This window comes from Hypanus sabinus, chromosome 19 (assembly GCF_030144855.1).
Source record: "Hypanus sabinus isolate sHypSab1 chromosome 19, sHypSab1.hap1, whole genome shotgun sequence".
In the NCBI taxonomy this organism is placed as follows: Eukaryota; Metazoa; Chordata; class Chondrichthyes; order Myliobatiformes; family Dasyatidae; genus Hypanus; species Hypanus sabinus.
This window is the reverse complement of record NC_082724.1, coordinates 65,138,170-65,153,160: the sequence shown is the minus strand read 5'-3', so window position 1 is coordinate 65,153,160 and position 14,991 is coordinate 65,138,170. Positions and strand designations below refer to the sequence as shown.

Here is a 14,991-nt window from a genome sequence, read left to right as displayed (position 1 = left end):
AGGAAGGGTGGGGAGAGCCAACCTTGGATAACTAGGGAAATAAAAGAAGGTATCAAACTAAAAGTTCATGCATACAAAGTCGAAAACTGGAAGATTCGGAAAACTTTAAAAAACGACAAAGAACCACTAAGTGAGCAATAAAGAAAGAGGAGCTAGATTATGAAAATAAACTAGCAGTAAATATAAAAACAGATAGTGAAAGATTTTATAATTATATAAAGCAGAAAAGGGTGGCTAAAGTGAAAGTAGGTCCTTAGAGGACGAGAAAGGGGAATTGATATTGGGGAATGAGGAAATGGCAGAGGCTTTGAATGACTATTTTGTGTCAGTCTTCACAGTTGAGGACATGCCTAACAAGCCAAAGAGAAATGTTATGTATGCGATGGGAGGTGAGGATCTCGATATAATAGCTATCACTAAAGAGGTAGTGTTCAGCAAATTTATGGGCCTGAAGATAGATAAGCTCCCGGCCCTGATGGAATAAATCCCAGGGTACTGAAAGGAATGGTAATTATAGTAGAGGCTTTAGTGATGATTTACCAAAATTCTCTGGACTCTGGGCAGGTCCCGGCAGATTGGAAGACAATAAATGACACACCACTGATCAGAAAAAAAGATGTAGGGAAAAGGAAGGTGACTACAGGCCAGTTAGTTTAACATCTGTAGTTGGGAAAATGCTTGAAGCTATCATTAATAAAGAAATAGTGAGGCACCTGGAGAAATGGATCCATCAACAGATGCAGCATAGATTGAGCAAAGACAGGTCCTGTTTGACAAAATTACCGGAATTCTTTGAGGATACAGCAAGCACAGTGGATAGAGGGGAACGGATGTATGTTATTTACTTGGATTTCCAGGAGTTCAATAAGGTGCCGCATAAAAGGCTTATCCGTAAGATAAAGACATATAGAGCTGTGGGTGACGTATCAGCATAGATAGAACTAATATTAACTAACAGAAAGCAGAGATTTGGAACACATGGGTGCTACTCTGGTTGGCAATCAATGATGAGTGGTGTGCTGCAGGGGCTGGAGCTGGGCCCAAGTGTAGTGTATCTAAGTTTGCTGATTGAGTGGAAAAGCAAAGTGTGCAAAACATACAGAAAGCTGCAGGGAGGTACAGATAGGTTAAGTGAGTGGGCAAGGGTCTGGCAGATGGGAGTACAATGTTGGTAAATGCCAGGTTATCTACTTTAGAAAGAAAAATAAAAGAGCATATTATTATTTAAATGGTGTAAAAAATGTAGCCTGCTACTGTGAAGAGGGACTTGGGAGTGCTTGTGCATGAATCACAAAAGGTTGGTTTGCAGTGGCAGCAGGCTATCAAGAAGGCAAACAGAATGTTAGCCTCCACTGCTAGTGGGATTGAATTTAAGGGCAGGGAGGTTATGCTGTAACTGTACAGGGTACTGTTGAGATTGCAACTGTACAGGGTACTGTTGAGACTGCACCTGCAGTACTGCGTGCAGTTCTGGTCTCCTTTCTTGAGGAAGGATATACTGGTTTTGGAGGCAGTGTAGAGGAGGTTCACCAGGTTGATTCCAGAGATGAAGGGGTTAGACTATGAGGTGAGGGTGAGCCACTTGGGACTACTCACTGGAAATTAGGAAGAATCAGAGGAGATCTTACAGAAATATAAAATTATGAAAGGGATAGATAAGATAGAGGCAGGAAAGTTGTTTCCATTGATCGATGAGACTAGAACTAGAGGGCCTCAAGATTCAGTGGAGTCAATTTAGGATAGATGAGGAGGAACTGTTTTTCCCCAGAGAGTGGTGAATCCATAGAATTCTCTGCCCAATGAAGCAGTGGAGGCTACCTCAAAAAATATATTTAAGACAAGGTTGGATTGACTTTTGCATAAAAGGGGAATTAAAGATTATAGGAAAAGGCAGGTAGGTGGAGATGAGCCCATGACTATATCAGCCATGATATTATTGAATAGTGGGGCAGATCTGACAAGCCAGATGGCTTACACCCACTCACTCTTATTTTTTATGTTTCTTGTGTTTTTAAATAAGAAATGAACATCATTTTTACCCCCATCATTCAATCCTGGAATGTTTTGAAATATTTACAAATGAAATGTAGTCTATGCATTCATAACCAAAATGTCTCCAGATTTCTGCATTTAACCTATGAATATTCACCAACTTAAAAATATCCATAGACTACTCTCACCCCACACACCATTTCTGGATATCTACTTAAATCTCATCAATAATTTGCCATCTCTTCCATGTTACCCAAATAACTTTACCAAAGTCACCTTCATTCTGCGACTGTGACAAAGGTAATTTTAGCACTCTTCACCCTCTATAGTCTATGATGGCCTTGTATACTGACCTGCCTTGTGCAACCAATGGGTTAGGACTGCATTAAAATGGCTCTTATTAGATAAGCCACAACCAGGGAACCTGCAATACCTCCTCTAATCCTCTCCTACAATTACTTTTGATGTTCCCCAGAACCTACTCTAAGCACGTTATCTAGGTTATCTTTGGAAACTACCTGAAAACACTGATTTCAATACACAGAGTTTGATATTGACACATGACCAAAGCAATACTTAATATTGGATGAATACAAATTTACTTAAACTAAGTACTCAAAAAAGGCTAGCGCATGAGGAGTGTTTGATGGTTCTGGGCCTGTACTTGCTGAAGTTTAGAAGAATAAGGGTGAATCTCATTGAAATGAGGACAGGGTGTTTCTTACAGTGGGGAAGTCTAATCTAGGACCACAGGACACGGCCTCCACAACCACCTGTGGCAATGAATTCCACAAATTCATCACCCTCTAAAGAAATTCCTCCTCATCTCTGTTCTAAAGTGATGTTTTTCTTTTCGGAGGCCAAGTTATTGAGTATATCTAAAACAGAGGTCAATAGGTTCTTGGTTAGTCAGGGTGTCAAAGGTTATGGAGAGAAGGCAGGAGAATAGGATGAGAGGATTAATAAATAGACAATAGACAATAGGTGCAGGAGTAGGCCATTTGGCCCTTCTAGCCAGCACCGCCATTCACTGTGATCATGGCTGATCATACACAATCAGTACCCCATTCCTGCCTTCTCCCCATATCCCTTCACTCTGCTATCTGCCATGATAGAATGGCATAGCAGCCTTAATGGGCGAAATGGCCTATTGCTGCTCCCATGTCTAATGGTCCAAAAGCAAAATCTTTCTATTGCTTTGGCTACGAACAACATTTTCTAACCAATTCTCTGACTGGCGGTTATCTGAGACAGAAACTGAGGTACAAACAAAACAATTAATGACAAAGGTATTTTTAAAACTAACTTTCAGACCACATATCAACTTTTATAAAATTGTTCAATTCTACCCAACTTATATCATCTGCTAATGAAACCTCTACCCACATTTGTTTTTACTACAGGCTCAACCTTTTCAACAGATTCACGTCAACGTCTCTTTCTCTAGCCTCTAAAATAGATTAATTTTATCACTGCTGTTTTTATCCTGACTCCAATACCAACTTTCCTATCATCCTGTGCAAGCTTTTTAAGTCTGGCTTTCAAATAAGCACAGGAAGCCAACTTTCATTTCATTGATCTTATGACTCTTCACCAGGACTCCTAAAATCAGAAAGAAGTTTGTTAAGCTGAAGGAAGGAACAAGTATGGGGAATGTCAATGCTGTGTTTATAAAAAAAGGGGAATGAACCAGGTGAGTATAAATCAAGCTTATCCAGTAAATGAGGGAATTTAAACAAACACAGAACAAGACTACAGACAAAAGAAAAGTAGTACTGTAAACTTCTGTCAACCACAAGCAAAGCAGTATTTTAAAGATAATCTGAGCTTTAATGGAAAATACTTCTTTAAAAAAAACTTTCACTGCTAAATCAATTATATTTACTATTTTCAAGTGCACCTACAATATTTTAAATGCTTTAGAACCTCTTGATGGCTATTCATTTCTTAACTTTTTCCAAAAAAAAAATCAGTTTGACGTCTTCAGTATTATAATGAAATGTTTTACATAAGGTCAATATTGAGAGGATGCTTTTTCCAAGATTGGAGGTGACTGAGAAGTGTTGAAGCATTGTCCAAAGGGAAACTTTCTTTGTTTCTAAATGAGGAATAATGCTGGTACTGTATAAGAAAAAAGTGTTTAATTCACACTGCAAAAAACCTGAAAGCAGCAATCAAAATAGAAATCTTGAAATTTAGAGGGACATTAACTGGTCAGTCAATTTATTACATAATATGTGATAAGTACATATTATGTGCTTAAGAGCAGTGGCCATATTTTGACTACCATAAAGTGACAAGCTTTAATCATCCACTCCCAAGAAAGTCATACCTAGGAATAAGTGCAACATCAGGGGATTTGAGCTTAGAAACATGTAACATACTCAAATCGTATTTGGCACCCACTTGCACAATATAAGCCAATAAATTTTAAGGATGCAGCTTTGGAATTCAAACCCTCCAAATTTATTTTACACATTGATAAAAACAAAGTAGCTGCCAAAAAAAAACTAGCAGGATGGAAGCTACTACATTTGTTTGTGTCTGTGCAAACCTAATAGTAGAAAGACAACAAAATGTAAAGTTAACCAGACTTTTATCTCTACTAAATTAACTAAAGCCATTTTCCTAACTTTGGATTCTAAAATTTAAACATTTCTCCATTCAATACAGCTGACAGTTCATACAAAATGCCTGGTATAGCCATCAATCTCATGATCTTACAAAAATATTTCTACAGTTTTGAAGACCATTGCGGAGAACAAATTAACACAAGATAATTTTAATGAAATTGGTTTTCTGAAAATCAAATCAGTACCTGAAAGTTTAGCGTTTTCATTAAAGATGAAAATACTAAACCCTTCCAAAAACCCATTTTCCTTCTGAAAAATTACAAAAAAAAAGCAGGTGCCAGAAGTCAGAAATAAATGTTGAAATGTTGGAAACTCTAAGTCAGTAAGAGTCTCTGAAGAAGATGACACCCAATGAGACAGTGATACTTTGCAGACAACTAACAAGTCTACTTTTTTAGAACCACAATCACTTTAACCTACAGCCCATAATTTCTGGTTAAAAGGTGTACTTTTGAACAATTTGTACAACTTGGTGTTTGTAATATGAAGGATTCAGCAAACTGAACTCAAGGTAAGGTGGTCATTGCTGAAGCGAAGACTTGGGGCCAAATTGAATCATCAGGCGGACTGAAGCAATGAGATCCAGGTCTGAGAGTGGATGATGAACCAATGTTTGCCTGATTTAAGTACTGAGCCAGATTAAAATGATTAAGGCGTTGAGACCAAGGGTGAAGGACAAACCAGTATTTGGCTCACTATGCTGAACTGACTCTGGGGCTTCAGCCTATAGTCACTGGGCTCTTGACTGGCTGCAGAACTGAACTGACTCCATAGCTGTGGACTATTTTTGGGTACTCTGTGGTTCATATTCTGCAGATTGATTGTTTGTACAATTTGTTCTTTCTTTTTCGCACAATGGATGTTTGACTGTCTTTGTGGTGTGGGATTTTTTTTTGAGAATTCTATTGTGTTTCTTTGTTTTGTAGCTACTTGAAAGAAGAATCTCAAAGTCATAAATGGTGTACATACTTTGATAATAAACGTACTGTGAACTTTGAAGAGTGAAAAGTTGTTTCAGGTCAAAACTGGAAAACAGAAGTTAATTTTCAGTTGCAGTTTGATATATTAATTCCATTTCTCTTTCTACAAATGAAAGATAGCCTGCAATCCAGTATTTTCCATTTTTGTTGCACCATTTAAAAATGCCACAAGGCAGGGAAGGTAATGCATAGAATTCCTGGGTATTAAAAACTATGTGCAAAAAATATTAGTTTCAATTTAATATATATGTGTGTGTATGTATGTATATATACACACACAAAAAATTGTGCACCAATATCAGTAATGGACTACCAATTAAGATCCTAAGAGATTGAATCCCAGCATTTTCAGAATAATTTGAAAATCTGTGACTGTTATAAAACCAAACCAGTTTCCTGTTCTAGTAAATGCGAGCGAGTCTTATACAACAAAAATATGTAACGTACAAACTGGTATAGAAAGACCTCAGAACAACTACGGAAATGAATTGCAGTCTTGCCAGCATTTTAAGAGATGAACAGTTTAGCTTTCCTTGAATGAATTTTGCTTCCAAACATTAGCTTGCTGCGAGCTTTCTACTTTATGACATAAATGTGTACCATAATGAACTCAAAATTAACTGTGTAAAATTAAGTACAAATATTCAAATAACTCAAAATTCATTTTAACATAGTCTTACCTTTCGTACAATGGGTTCCTGACCCTCAATGCAACCGTACCAAGTGACCAACTTGTTCCAAGCTTCAGTGGGAACTAAGACATAATCTAATTCATCAATCAAATGTTCCTTCAGGACCTGAGATTCTACTTCTGCACAAAAGATTAATAAAAGACTACAACTTAAGATAGTGCAACAGTAAAAACTCAAGTTACAGTTCAAGGTTTAAATAAATATGAACACATAAATATCAGTTAACACAGTTAAGGAGCAACTTGGATGCTCTTCACATCAGTCTCTTGAACCATTGTGGATAAATTCACTCAACCAAACAGTGAACTGATTACATAAACTATAGATTCACTTTCAGGGATTTCACAAATCTTGTTGTCAATGATTACTTATTTTTTTTTATTTTTTTGTGTTTGCACAATGCACATTGGTTGTTTAACAACCTTTGCAGTGTACAGTTCCTCATTGATTCTACAAACGTATTATGTTTCTTTGTATTTACTCTGAATGTCTGCAAGAAAGTGAATCTGAGGGTAGTATTTGATGACATGTACAGTTGCTCTTCCTTCATCAATGTGTTTAGTCATATCCTCAAAAAATTCAATCGGGCTCATAAGGCACGACCTGCCCTTAACAAAGCCATGCTAACTATTCCTAATCATATTATACCTCTCCAAATATTCATAAATCCTGCCTCTCTGGATCTTCTCCATCAACTTAACAACCACTGAAGTAAGACTCACTCGTCTATAATTTCCTGGGCTACCTCTACTCCCTTTCCTGAATAAGGCAATAACATCCGCAACCCTCCAATCCTCCAGACTGTCTCCCATCCTCATTGATGATGCAGAGATCATTGCCAGAGTCTCAGCAATCTCCTCCCTCGCCTCCCACAGTAGCCTGGGGTACATCTCATTCGGTCATGGTGATTTATCCAACTTGTAGCATCAAGTGCAAGAGGAAAATAGGACCCAGAAGGGAGCAAAGAGGCAATCTTTGAATGGAGCCAGATGGAGATGAAATCTTAAATGAATGTTCCTCATCCTTATTCATTAATACAAAATAAATTGCCCTACTCCAATAAAACTGTAGGAAAAGTTACCATTAGAAAGGAGAAGTTATTCTTTCTTTACGGTGGATGTATCCCAGGCTGCTGTCAGAAGCGAGGGATGAGATTGCCAAGGCTTGGACAATCTCCACTGGCGATGGGTAAGGTGGCAGATAGCTGAATGTCAGGAAATGTGGGACTACCTTTTCAGTATGGGCAGGAGGGATAAGCTAGGTAATTACAAGGCAGTTGGTCTAAAGTGATGGGGAAACTATTGAAAAAAAAATGAGGAACACAATAAATTTGAAAAGACGGTGATTAATCAAACATAATTGCTATGATATGGTGAAGTGAAACGCTGTAACCAATTTGATTGATTTTTTTTATAAGGATAACAAAATGCATTGATGAGGCAATGCAGTTGGTCTAAACTGCATGAACTTCAATGAGGTCCTGCTAGGGAGATTGGGTCAAAACATTAGAGCCTATAGTTTCTAGAGCAGATTGGATCAAACTTTGGTTTGATAATAGGAGAGAGAGCTTGATGTTGGGGGGGGGGGGGGGGGGAGAGGAGAGAAGTAGGAGGTTGCTTTTACAACTGTAAGCCTGTGTACTACAGTGATTGGTTTAGGGTCTTTTACTGTTTTTCACAAACATCCAATATTCATTTCCAAAATGTTAATGTTTGTTTATTTAAGTCTGCAGGTGACATGGTTCCTTTACTGAGCTGGCTAGCCGTTTACTGCAGGGTGTGATGCTGATGAGTTGGTAAGGTGGGCAGAGCAATGTCAGGTAGTATTTAATCCTGATAAGTGTGAGGTGAAATCTTTTGGGAGGACTAATGAGGATATGACACAATGAATAGTACGACCTTACAGTGCTTTGGAAACAACAGGACCAAACCAAAAGTCCCTGAAGGTAGCACCATGTGTAGATAATGTGATACAGGATACTTGACTTCATTAAGCAGGGTACAGAAAGTCAAAACAACATTATTAAGTATTAATTAGGCTGTATGATGGAGTACTGTGTACAGTTCTAGTTGTACTATTGATTAGCAGGATATTGCCTGGAATGGAGATTCCAATCATGAGAGAATGTAAAGGTTTCCTTGAGGTAGTTGAAGGAGATTTTTGATTGAACTGTACCAAATTGAAGGGCACAGATAGGGTAGATAATGAGAAAACCCATAGCAAAAGTTTAGAAAATCAGAACACCTGGGAGGTTTTGAGGGGATCTGAGGAATAGTTAACCCATAGTGAGGTTGGAATCTGGACTATAATGCCTAAATGGGGGGTGGAGGCAAAATTCTAACATTTAAGGTGAATATTTGAATTGTAAAGGACTATAAGTTGAAGGGCCAAGGGCTGGAAAGTAAGATTGGTGTAGAATTTTATGGATGTGGTGGGCTAAAAGGCCTGTTTCTGTGATATATGGTTCTATTCCTTGTATTCTTTTTCATGATAATATTGGTAGTTTGTACATGGTTCATAAAAATAACCAAAAAATAAAATTGTTGGGAAATTTTCAATGCTGAATTTTGAAGCACACCTTTAAATGAAAGATTTATAATTTCTATTTTTTTTGTTTAAAGTTAGTTGGACTTGTTCTCACTTCAGTCACAACTGTGACTTCCTTCTAGAGATTTAAAATTGGTATTTGTTCTAGCTGCTTTACAATATTTTTTGAAGGAATTAATCCTCATCAATAAACACAGAACGAACATTTGCAGGATCATACTAGACATCCTTTCTAAAATAGAACTGCTGAACAGACTTCTTGGCTAAAAGCATTCTTAGAACATCAAGAGGTCAGATTAATGTGTGTTGAGTCTATTACATGGTTGGCTCCTGTTGACAGCCATCTCTGTGGTTCAGAAGAGATACAGTTGCTACCCATGAAATCTGTTTGTATTATCTCTGTGTGCCAGCTGTAATGGTTGACCAGGACTGAGCCCTTCACTGCCTTTTTATTTTGAAGAAAAGCGCTTTTTTTCTAATTTGAAGACACATAAATTACATTCAACAGAAGTAGATGATTGACAATATGCAACTAAGTTTCCTGTGGCATTTAGCAGCCTATTAAGCCAATTACAAAGCTAGGAATGTAATTTGTGAGGAGAAGACAAAGAAGCTTTTCCACACCTGCCCCACCTCTTTTGGGGGAGGTGAGACCTGTACAAAAAGAAGGGGTTGCACTTGAATCCCAGGGGGACCAATATCCTGGCAGAGAAGTTTGCTAAGGCTACTGCATAGAGTTTAAACTAGAATTGTTGGGGTTGGAAACCAAACTGAAGAGACCGGGGAAGAGGAGATTGGCTCACAAATAAAGAAAGCTTGAAGACAGTGCGAGAGGGAGGATAGGCAGGTGATAGAGAAGGGATGCATTCAGACTGATGGTTTGAGATGGGTCTATTTTAATGCAAGGAGTGTTGTGAACAAAGCGGATGAGCTTAGAGCGTGTATCAGTACTTGGAGATATGATGTGGTGGCCATTACAGAGACTTGGATGGCCCAGGGACAGAAATTGTTACTTCAAGTGCCGGGTTTTAGATGTTTCAGAAAGGACTGGGAGTGAGACAAAAGAGGTGGGGTCGTGGCTTGAGCATGTAGATATTAAGGAGGAGGATGTGCTGGAGCTTTTGGAAAGCATCAAGTTGGATAAGTCGCTGGGACCAAATGAGATGTGGCTACTGTGGGAGGCAAGGGAGGAGATTGCTGAGACTCTGGCAATGATCTTTGCATCATCAATGGGGATGGAAACTGTTCCGGAGGATTGGAGGGTTGCGGATGTTGTTCCTTTATTCAAGAAAGGGAGCAGAGATAGAGGAAATTATGGACAAGTGAGTCTTACCTCAGTGGTTGGTAAGTTGATGGAGAAGATCCTGACAGGCAGGATTAAGTACATTTGGAGAGATATAATATGATTAGGAATAGTCAGCATGGCTTTGAAAAGGGCAGGTCGTGCCTAACAAGCCCGATTGAATTTTTTGAGGATATGACTAAACACATTGATGAAAGAAAGAGCAGTAGGTGTAGTGTATATGGATTTCAGCAAGGCATTTGAAAGTTACCCCATGCAAGGCTTATTGAGAAAGTAAGGAGGCATGGGATCCAAGGGGACATTGCTTTGTGGATCCAGAACTGGCTTGCCCACAGAAGGCAAAGAGTGGTCGTAGATGGGTCATATTCTGCATGGAGGTCAATCACTAGTGGAGTGCCTCAGGGATCTGTTCTGGGACCCTTACTTTTTGTGATTTTTATAAATGACCTGTATGAGGAAGTGGAGGGATGGGTTAGTAAGTTAGCTGATGACGCAAAGGTGGGGGTGTTGTGGATAGTGTGGAGCACTGTCAGAGGTTACAGCGGGACATTGACAGGATACAAAACTGGGCTGAGAAGTGGCAGATGGAGTTCAACTCAGATAGGTTCATTTTGGTAGGTCAAATATGATGGCAGAATATAGTATTGATGGTAAGACTCTAGGCAGTGTAGAGGATCAGAGGGATATTGGGGTCCGAGTTCATAGGACACTCAAAGCAGCTGTGCAGGTTGACTCTGTGGTTAAGAAGGCATACGGTATATTGGCCTTCATCAATCATGGAGTTGAATGTAGGAGACGAGAGGTAATGTTGCAGCTATATAGGACCCTGGTCAAACCCCACTTGGAGTACTGTGCTCTGTTCTAGTCGTCTCACTGCAGGAAGGATGTGGAAACCATAGAAAGGGTGCAGAGGAGATTTATAAGGATGTTGCCTGGATTGGAGAGCATGCCCAATGATGACAGGTTGAATGAACTTGGCCTTTTCTCCTTGGAGCGACTGAGGACGAGCCGTGACCTGATAGAGGTGTATAAGATGATGAGAGGCATTTATCATGTGGATAGTCAGAGGCTTTTACCCTGGGCTGAAATGGATGCCACAAGAGGGCACAGGTTTAAGGTGCTTGGGAGTAGGTACAGAGGAGATGTCAGGGGTAAGTTTTTTTTTTGCGTGGAATGGGCTGCTGGCAACAGTGGTAGAGGCGGATACGATAGGGTCTTTTAAGAGACTTTTGAATAGGTACATGGAGCTTAGAAAATAAAGGGCTATGGGTAACCCTAGTAATTTCTAAGGTAGGGACACATTCAGTACAGCTTTGTGGGCCGAAGGGACTGTAATGTGCTGTAGGATTTCTATGTTTCTACTACATTGCTTAGAGGTTTGCCTTAATTTCTTTTATTTTTTAAAAAATCTGTGTTGTTCATGTCCTATCTTTCCAATTTCTAGACTTTGTTTTAAAAATGTCCACTGAAACCTTCCCACTTTTTCAGTTGCCTATATTTGCCATGTTTCCTTACTTTATCAAACCCACAAAATCGTCTGATGTCTAGGACTTTTCCCTGCCTTTTACCCTTACAAAAATAAATTGGCCCTGAACTTTCAAAGTGTCACTTTTGAATGTCTACCACTTGTTCACTTGTCTGCTATTCCCATTCAACATATGACATTGTCCTCAATTCTGGATCGTCATTTTTGATTCATTATTATTCTCTCCCATCACTATATCCAAGATGCTCTTCCAATAACACTTTTGCTATTTACAATTATATTCTTCAGACGCTAAAATTAGACACCAACCAGAATCTTTAGAAGGGCTACCATTAACACGATAAAGGTTAAATTTGGGGAAGCAGAAATTGTCTTCTACAATAACCCAAATTCTTATATCTATCTGTGAATTGCCTACATTTTTACTGTCTGTTTGGCAGCCACTCCAAGCTGCAAAGCTCACCCAAGGCAATTTAACAACTGTAAGTTTTAAGTTGTTTTTCTGAATATTGCTTATATAAACCATGTTTAAATCTCCACAAATAGCTTTGCATAATTATTCTTGAAAGAGTAAAGACACAGATACATAAAACATAATTATAATTAGACGGAGCTGCACTTGTGTTTCATTTACAATCCAAGAGTTTTCCAAAACTTATATGGCCTTTAAAATCAGATTTTTACCATTCATAAAAGGCATCTTTTTACAGCAAAAACAATTCTCCAAGGACAATCCCCTTATAAGGCATTTGTCCAAAAGGAGCTATCACTGAGGTGAATTATTTCATTACAATGCGGCAAGCCTGACATCTCTTTCCCAAGGTGCAATACCCACACACAATAAAACACATAACCTTGATGGAGAATCAACTACATCACTTTCTTTGTTTTGTATTTCTGTTACCTTGGGAAAAAAAGGTTTATATTTCATTACTATTTTGATTACTGTTATATTGTTGCATACAAGCTTTTTAGTGATAGCTCTAATTTGGATATCTAAATCCCATTTGCACTCTGCAGTTGCTAGTCTCCAACCAGATTAAGAAAAGTTTCTGATGCATCTTTTTTTGGATCCAAAGTGAATGCCCTCATAACTCCCCATTTTAACCTTGATCTGTCACAATGCGTCCCTTTGCAATTTCCTAATTTCTGTCTATACCATTGAGTGTGCCTCCTGCTTAGTATCAGATGCAATCATGGCTACACAACTTTGTAATTCCTTTTATCCCACTTTATAAATGCTGGATCATTGCAGTTGAATCTAATACAGCCTTCACCTATGCCAGAAGCTACTGCTATTCAATTCCAATTTAGAATCTGAGATAAATTACAGAATTATCATAATAAACTGGGTAATTATTCTTTAAATAATTGGCAAAAGATGTGTGTTAATTGAAAAGTGCCTTGGATTCAATGCATTACTCAATATGATTAATACATTAATCTAAGACCAAAATACAATTAAGACCAAAACTAGTTCAAAGTTCCATCATTTTCAAATAAATTAAAGCTTGGGAGTACAGGATTGTAATACCTGCAAAGAGCCCAGAATTATCGATTGGGCCTGGAAACATTCCACGTTCTCCAACATTGTACATATCCCAGTTGTCGAAACCCACATATTTCTTCCACTGTTTAAACCACCTACTGTCTATTAGGTACCTGCAAATACAAAACATTCATAGGTTGTTGAGAGATTTGAAGTTATTCTGATTTATTTACTGGGATACAACATGGAATAGGCTCTTCAAGACACACAGCCAAACAACAAAGAGATTTAACCACAGCCTAGTTACAGGACAATTTACAATAACCAACCAGTACATCTTTGGAATACGGAGGGGGTTGGGGGAAACTGGAGCACCCAGTCACAGCAGCAGGTGTTGAACCTGGGTCACCAGTATGACACCACATAATCATGCCTATCCTCATTTCCTAAACCTTTGGATATGCAAGTGATTTGCCCCAAGGACCTGTAAGTCTGCCTCCAAATGTTATAGAATTGTTAAAAGGGATGCATTTCCTGTCCATAAGTAAAGATCAGGAAAAAGTAATGCCTCAAAATGATATATTAATTTTCAATGTTCTCTTTTGCTGCCTTGACTTTGGGTTAGTTGTTAACTCCAAAATAAAACTAACCATGAAAATGCGTGTATACAAAGTGTCTTTCCTTTTACTTTCATATTCCTAAAAGTGGGGCTGACATTGAGGATAAGAGGTGAAGAGACCACCAGTTGGAACATCCAGGTAACATTTATACTTCTGTCCTTTCAGCCGGTTTCTAGGATTTGGCAGCCCTTTTAGAACATGCCCTAACTGCCCCATTCATACGAGGTTTAACACAACTACTTGTGAATGTGTGAGCAGATAAATTTTGCTGACAAAAGATTAAATAAGCTAGCAGATCTCTACTCAAGTGTAGCTTGGTACAATTGTCCCCTTATCTAGACTGGTAGCCATGATCAACTGTCAATACCACTACAGTACTCATAACACAGCAACCTCTTCAACACTCATTTCTCACAGGTCAATATGTTTATTAACAAATTCATTAAAAGATTATTTAATGATTGTTAATCTTAACTGAAAAGGCAATATGGGAATAGACTATTTTCACAGTGATAGGTTATACATAAAGTACCTGTGATTGTTTGCACACAATTCTGATTCAGACATTATAAAACCACATATCATAGAAAAAGATTTACAAGGATGCTGCCCCAAGTAAAAAAGTTGCAAATATGTTGGAAAAAGCAGAACGAGTCTATTTCTGCTCTCAGTGAAATCTGAGGAGTGATCTGATTGAAAGGTGTTTGACAGAATATAAAGAGATGTTTTTACTTAAGAGTCAACAACAAATACAGGCAGGAATTTTTAAAAATGTTAATGAACACAGTTTAAATGAACTGCAAAGATGCACTAAGCAAAAGTTTTGGAGGTACATTAAGGAATAGTGAATACAAGAAAATGCTGTGGAGATACAGCTCAGTAAGATCCTGTAGATGAAAATGAAATATTAACAACAGCAGTATCTCATCGTCATGTGACATGTGTTATGACATGGGCAATTGTGGTCTCAAACATGATTGTTCTTGGCAAATTTTTCTACAAAAGTGGTCTGTCATTGCCTTCTTCTGGGCAGTGTCTTTACAAGAGGGATGACCCTAACTCTTCAGATATTGTCTGCTTGGCGTTAATGGTCACATAACCAGGACTTGTGATATGCACCAGTTCACTCCCTGCTCCTGTGACTTCACATGACCCTGTTTGGGGGGGGGGGTGGGGGAGAAGGGTGCGGTCTAACCAGGTACTACACTTTGTCCAAGGGTGACATGCAGGCTAGCGGAGGGAAGAGCAC

At 38.5% G+C, this 14,991-nt stretch overlaps 1 protein-coding gene across 2 annotated transcripts in view; it reads right to left on the bottom strand.

The window, feature by feature from the left end:
- Window positions 1-14,991, bottom strand: part of usp4 (ubiquitin specific peptidase 4 (proto-oncogene)) — a 112,369-nt gene that overhangs the window by 79,663 nt on the left and 17,715 nt on the right. For both annotated transcript variants that reach the window (XM_059944558.1, XM_059944560.1), the window contains exons 2-3: window positions 13,168-13,295; window positions 6,286-6,416 (exon numbers count right to left, since the gene is read on the bottom strand). In XM_059944558.1, coding sequence (XP_059800541.1) covers window positions 6,286-6,416; window positions 13,168-13,295 — 259 coding nt within the window. The remainder of the gene's footprint in view (window positions 1-6,285; window positions 6,417-13,167; window positions 13,296-14,991) is intronic.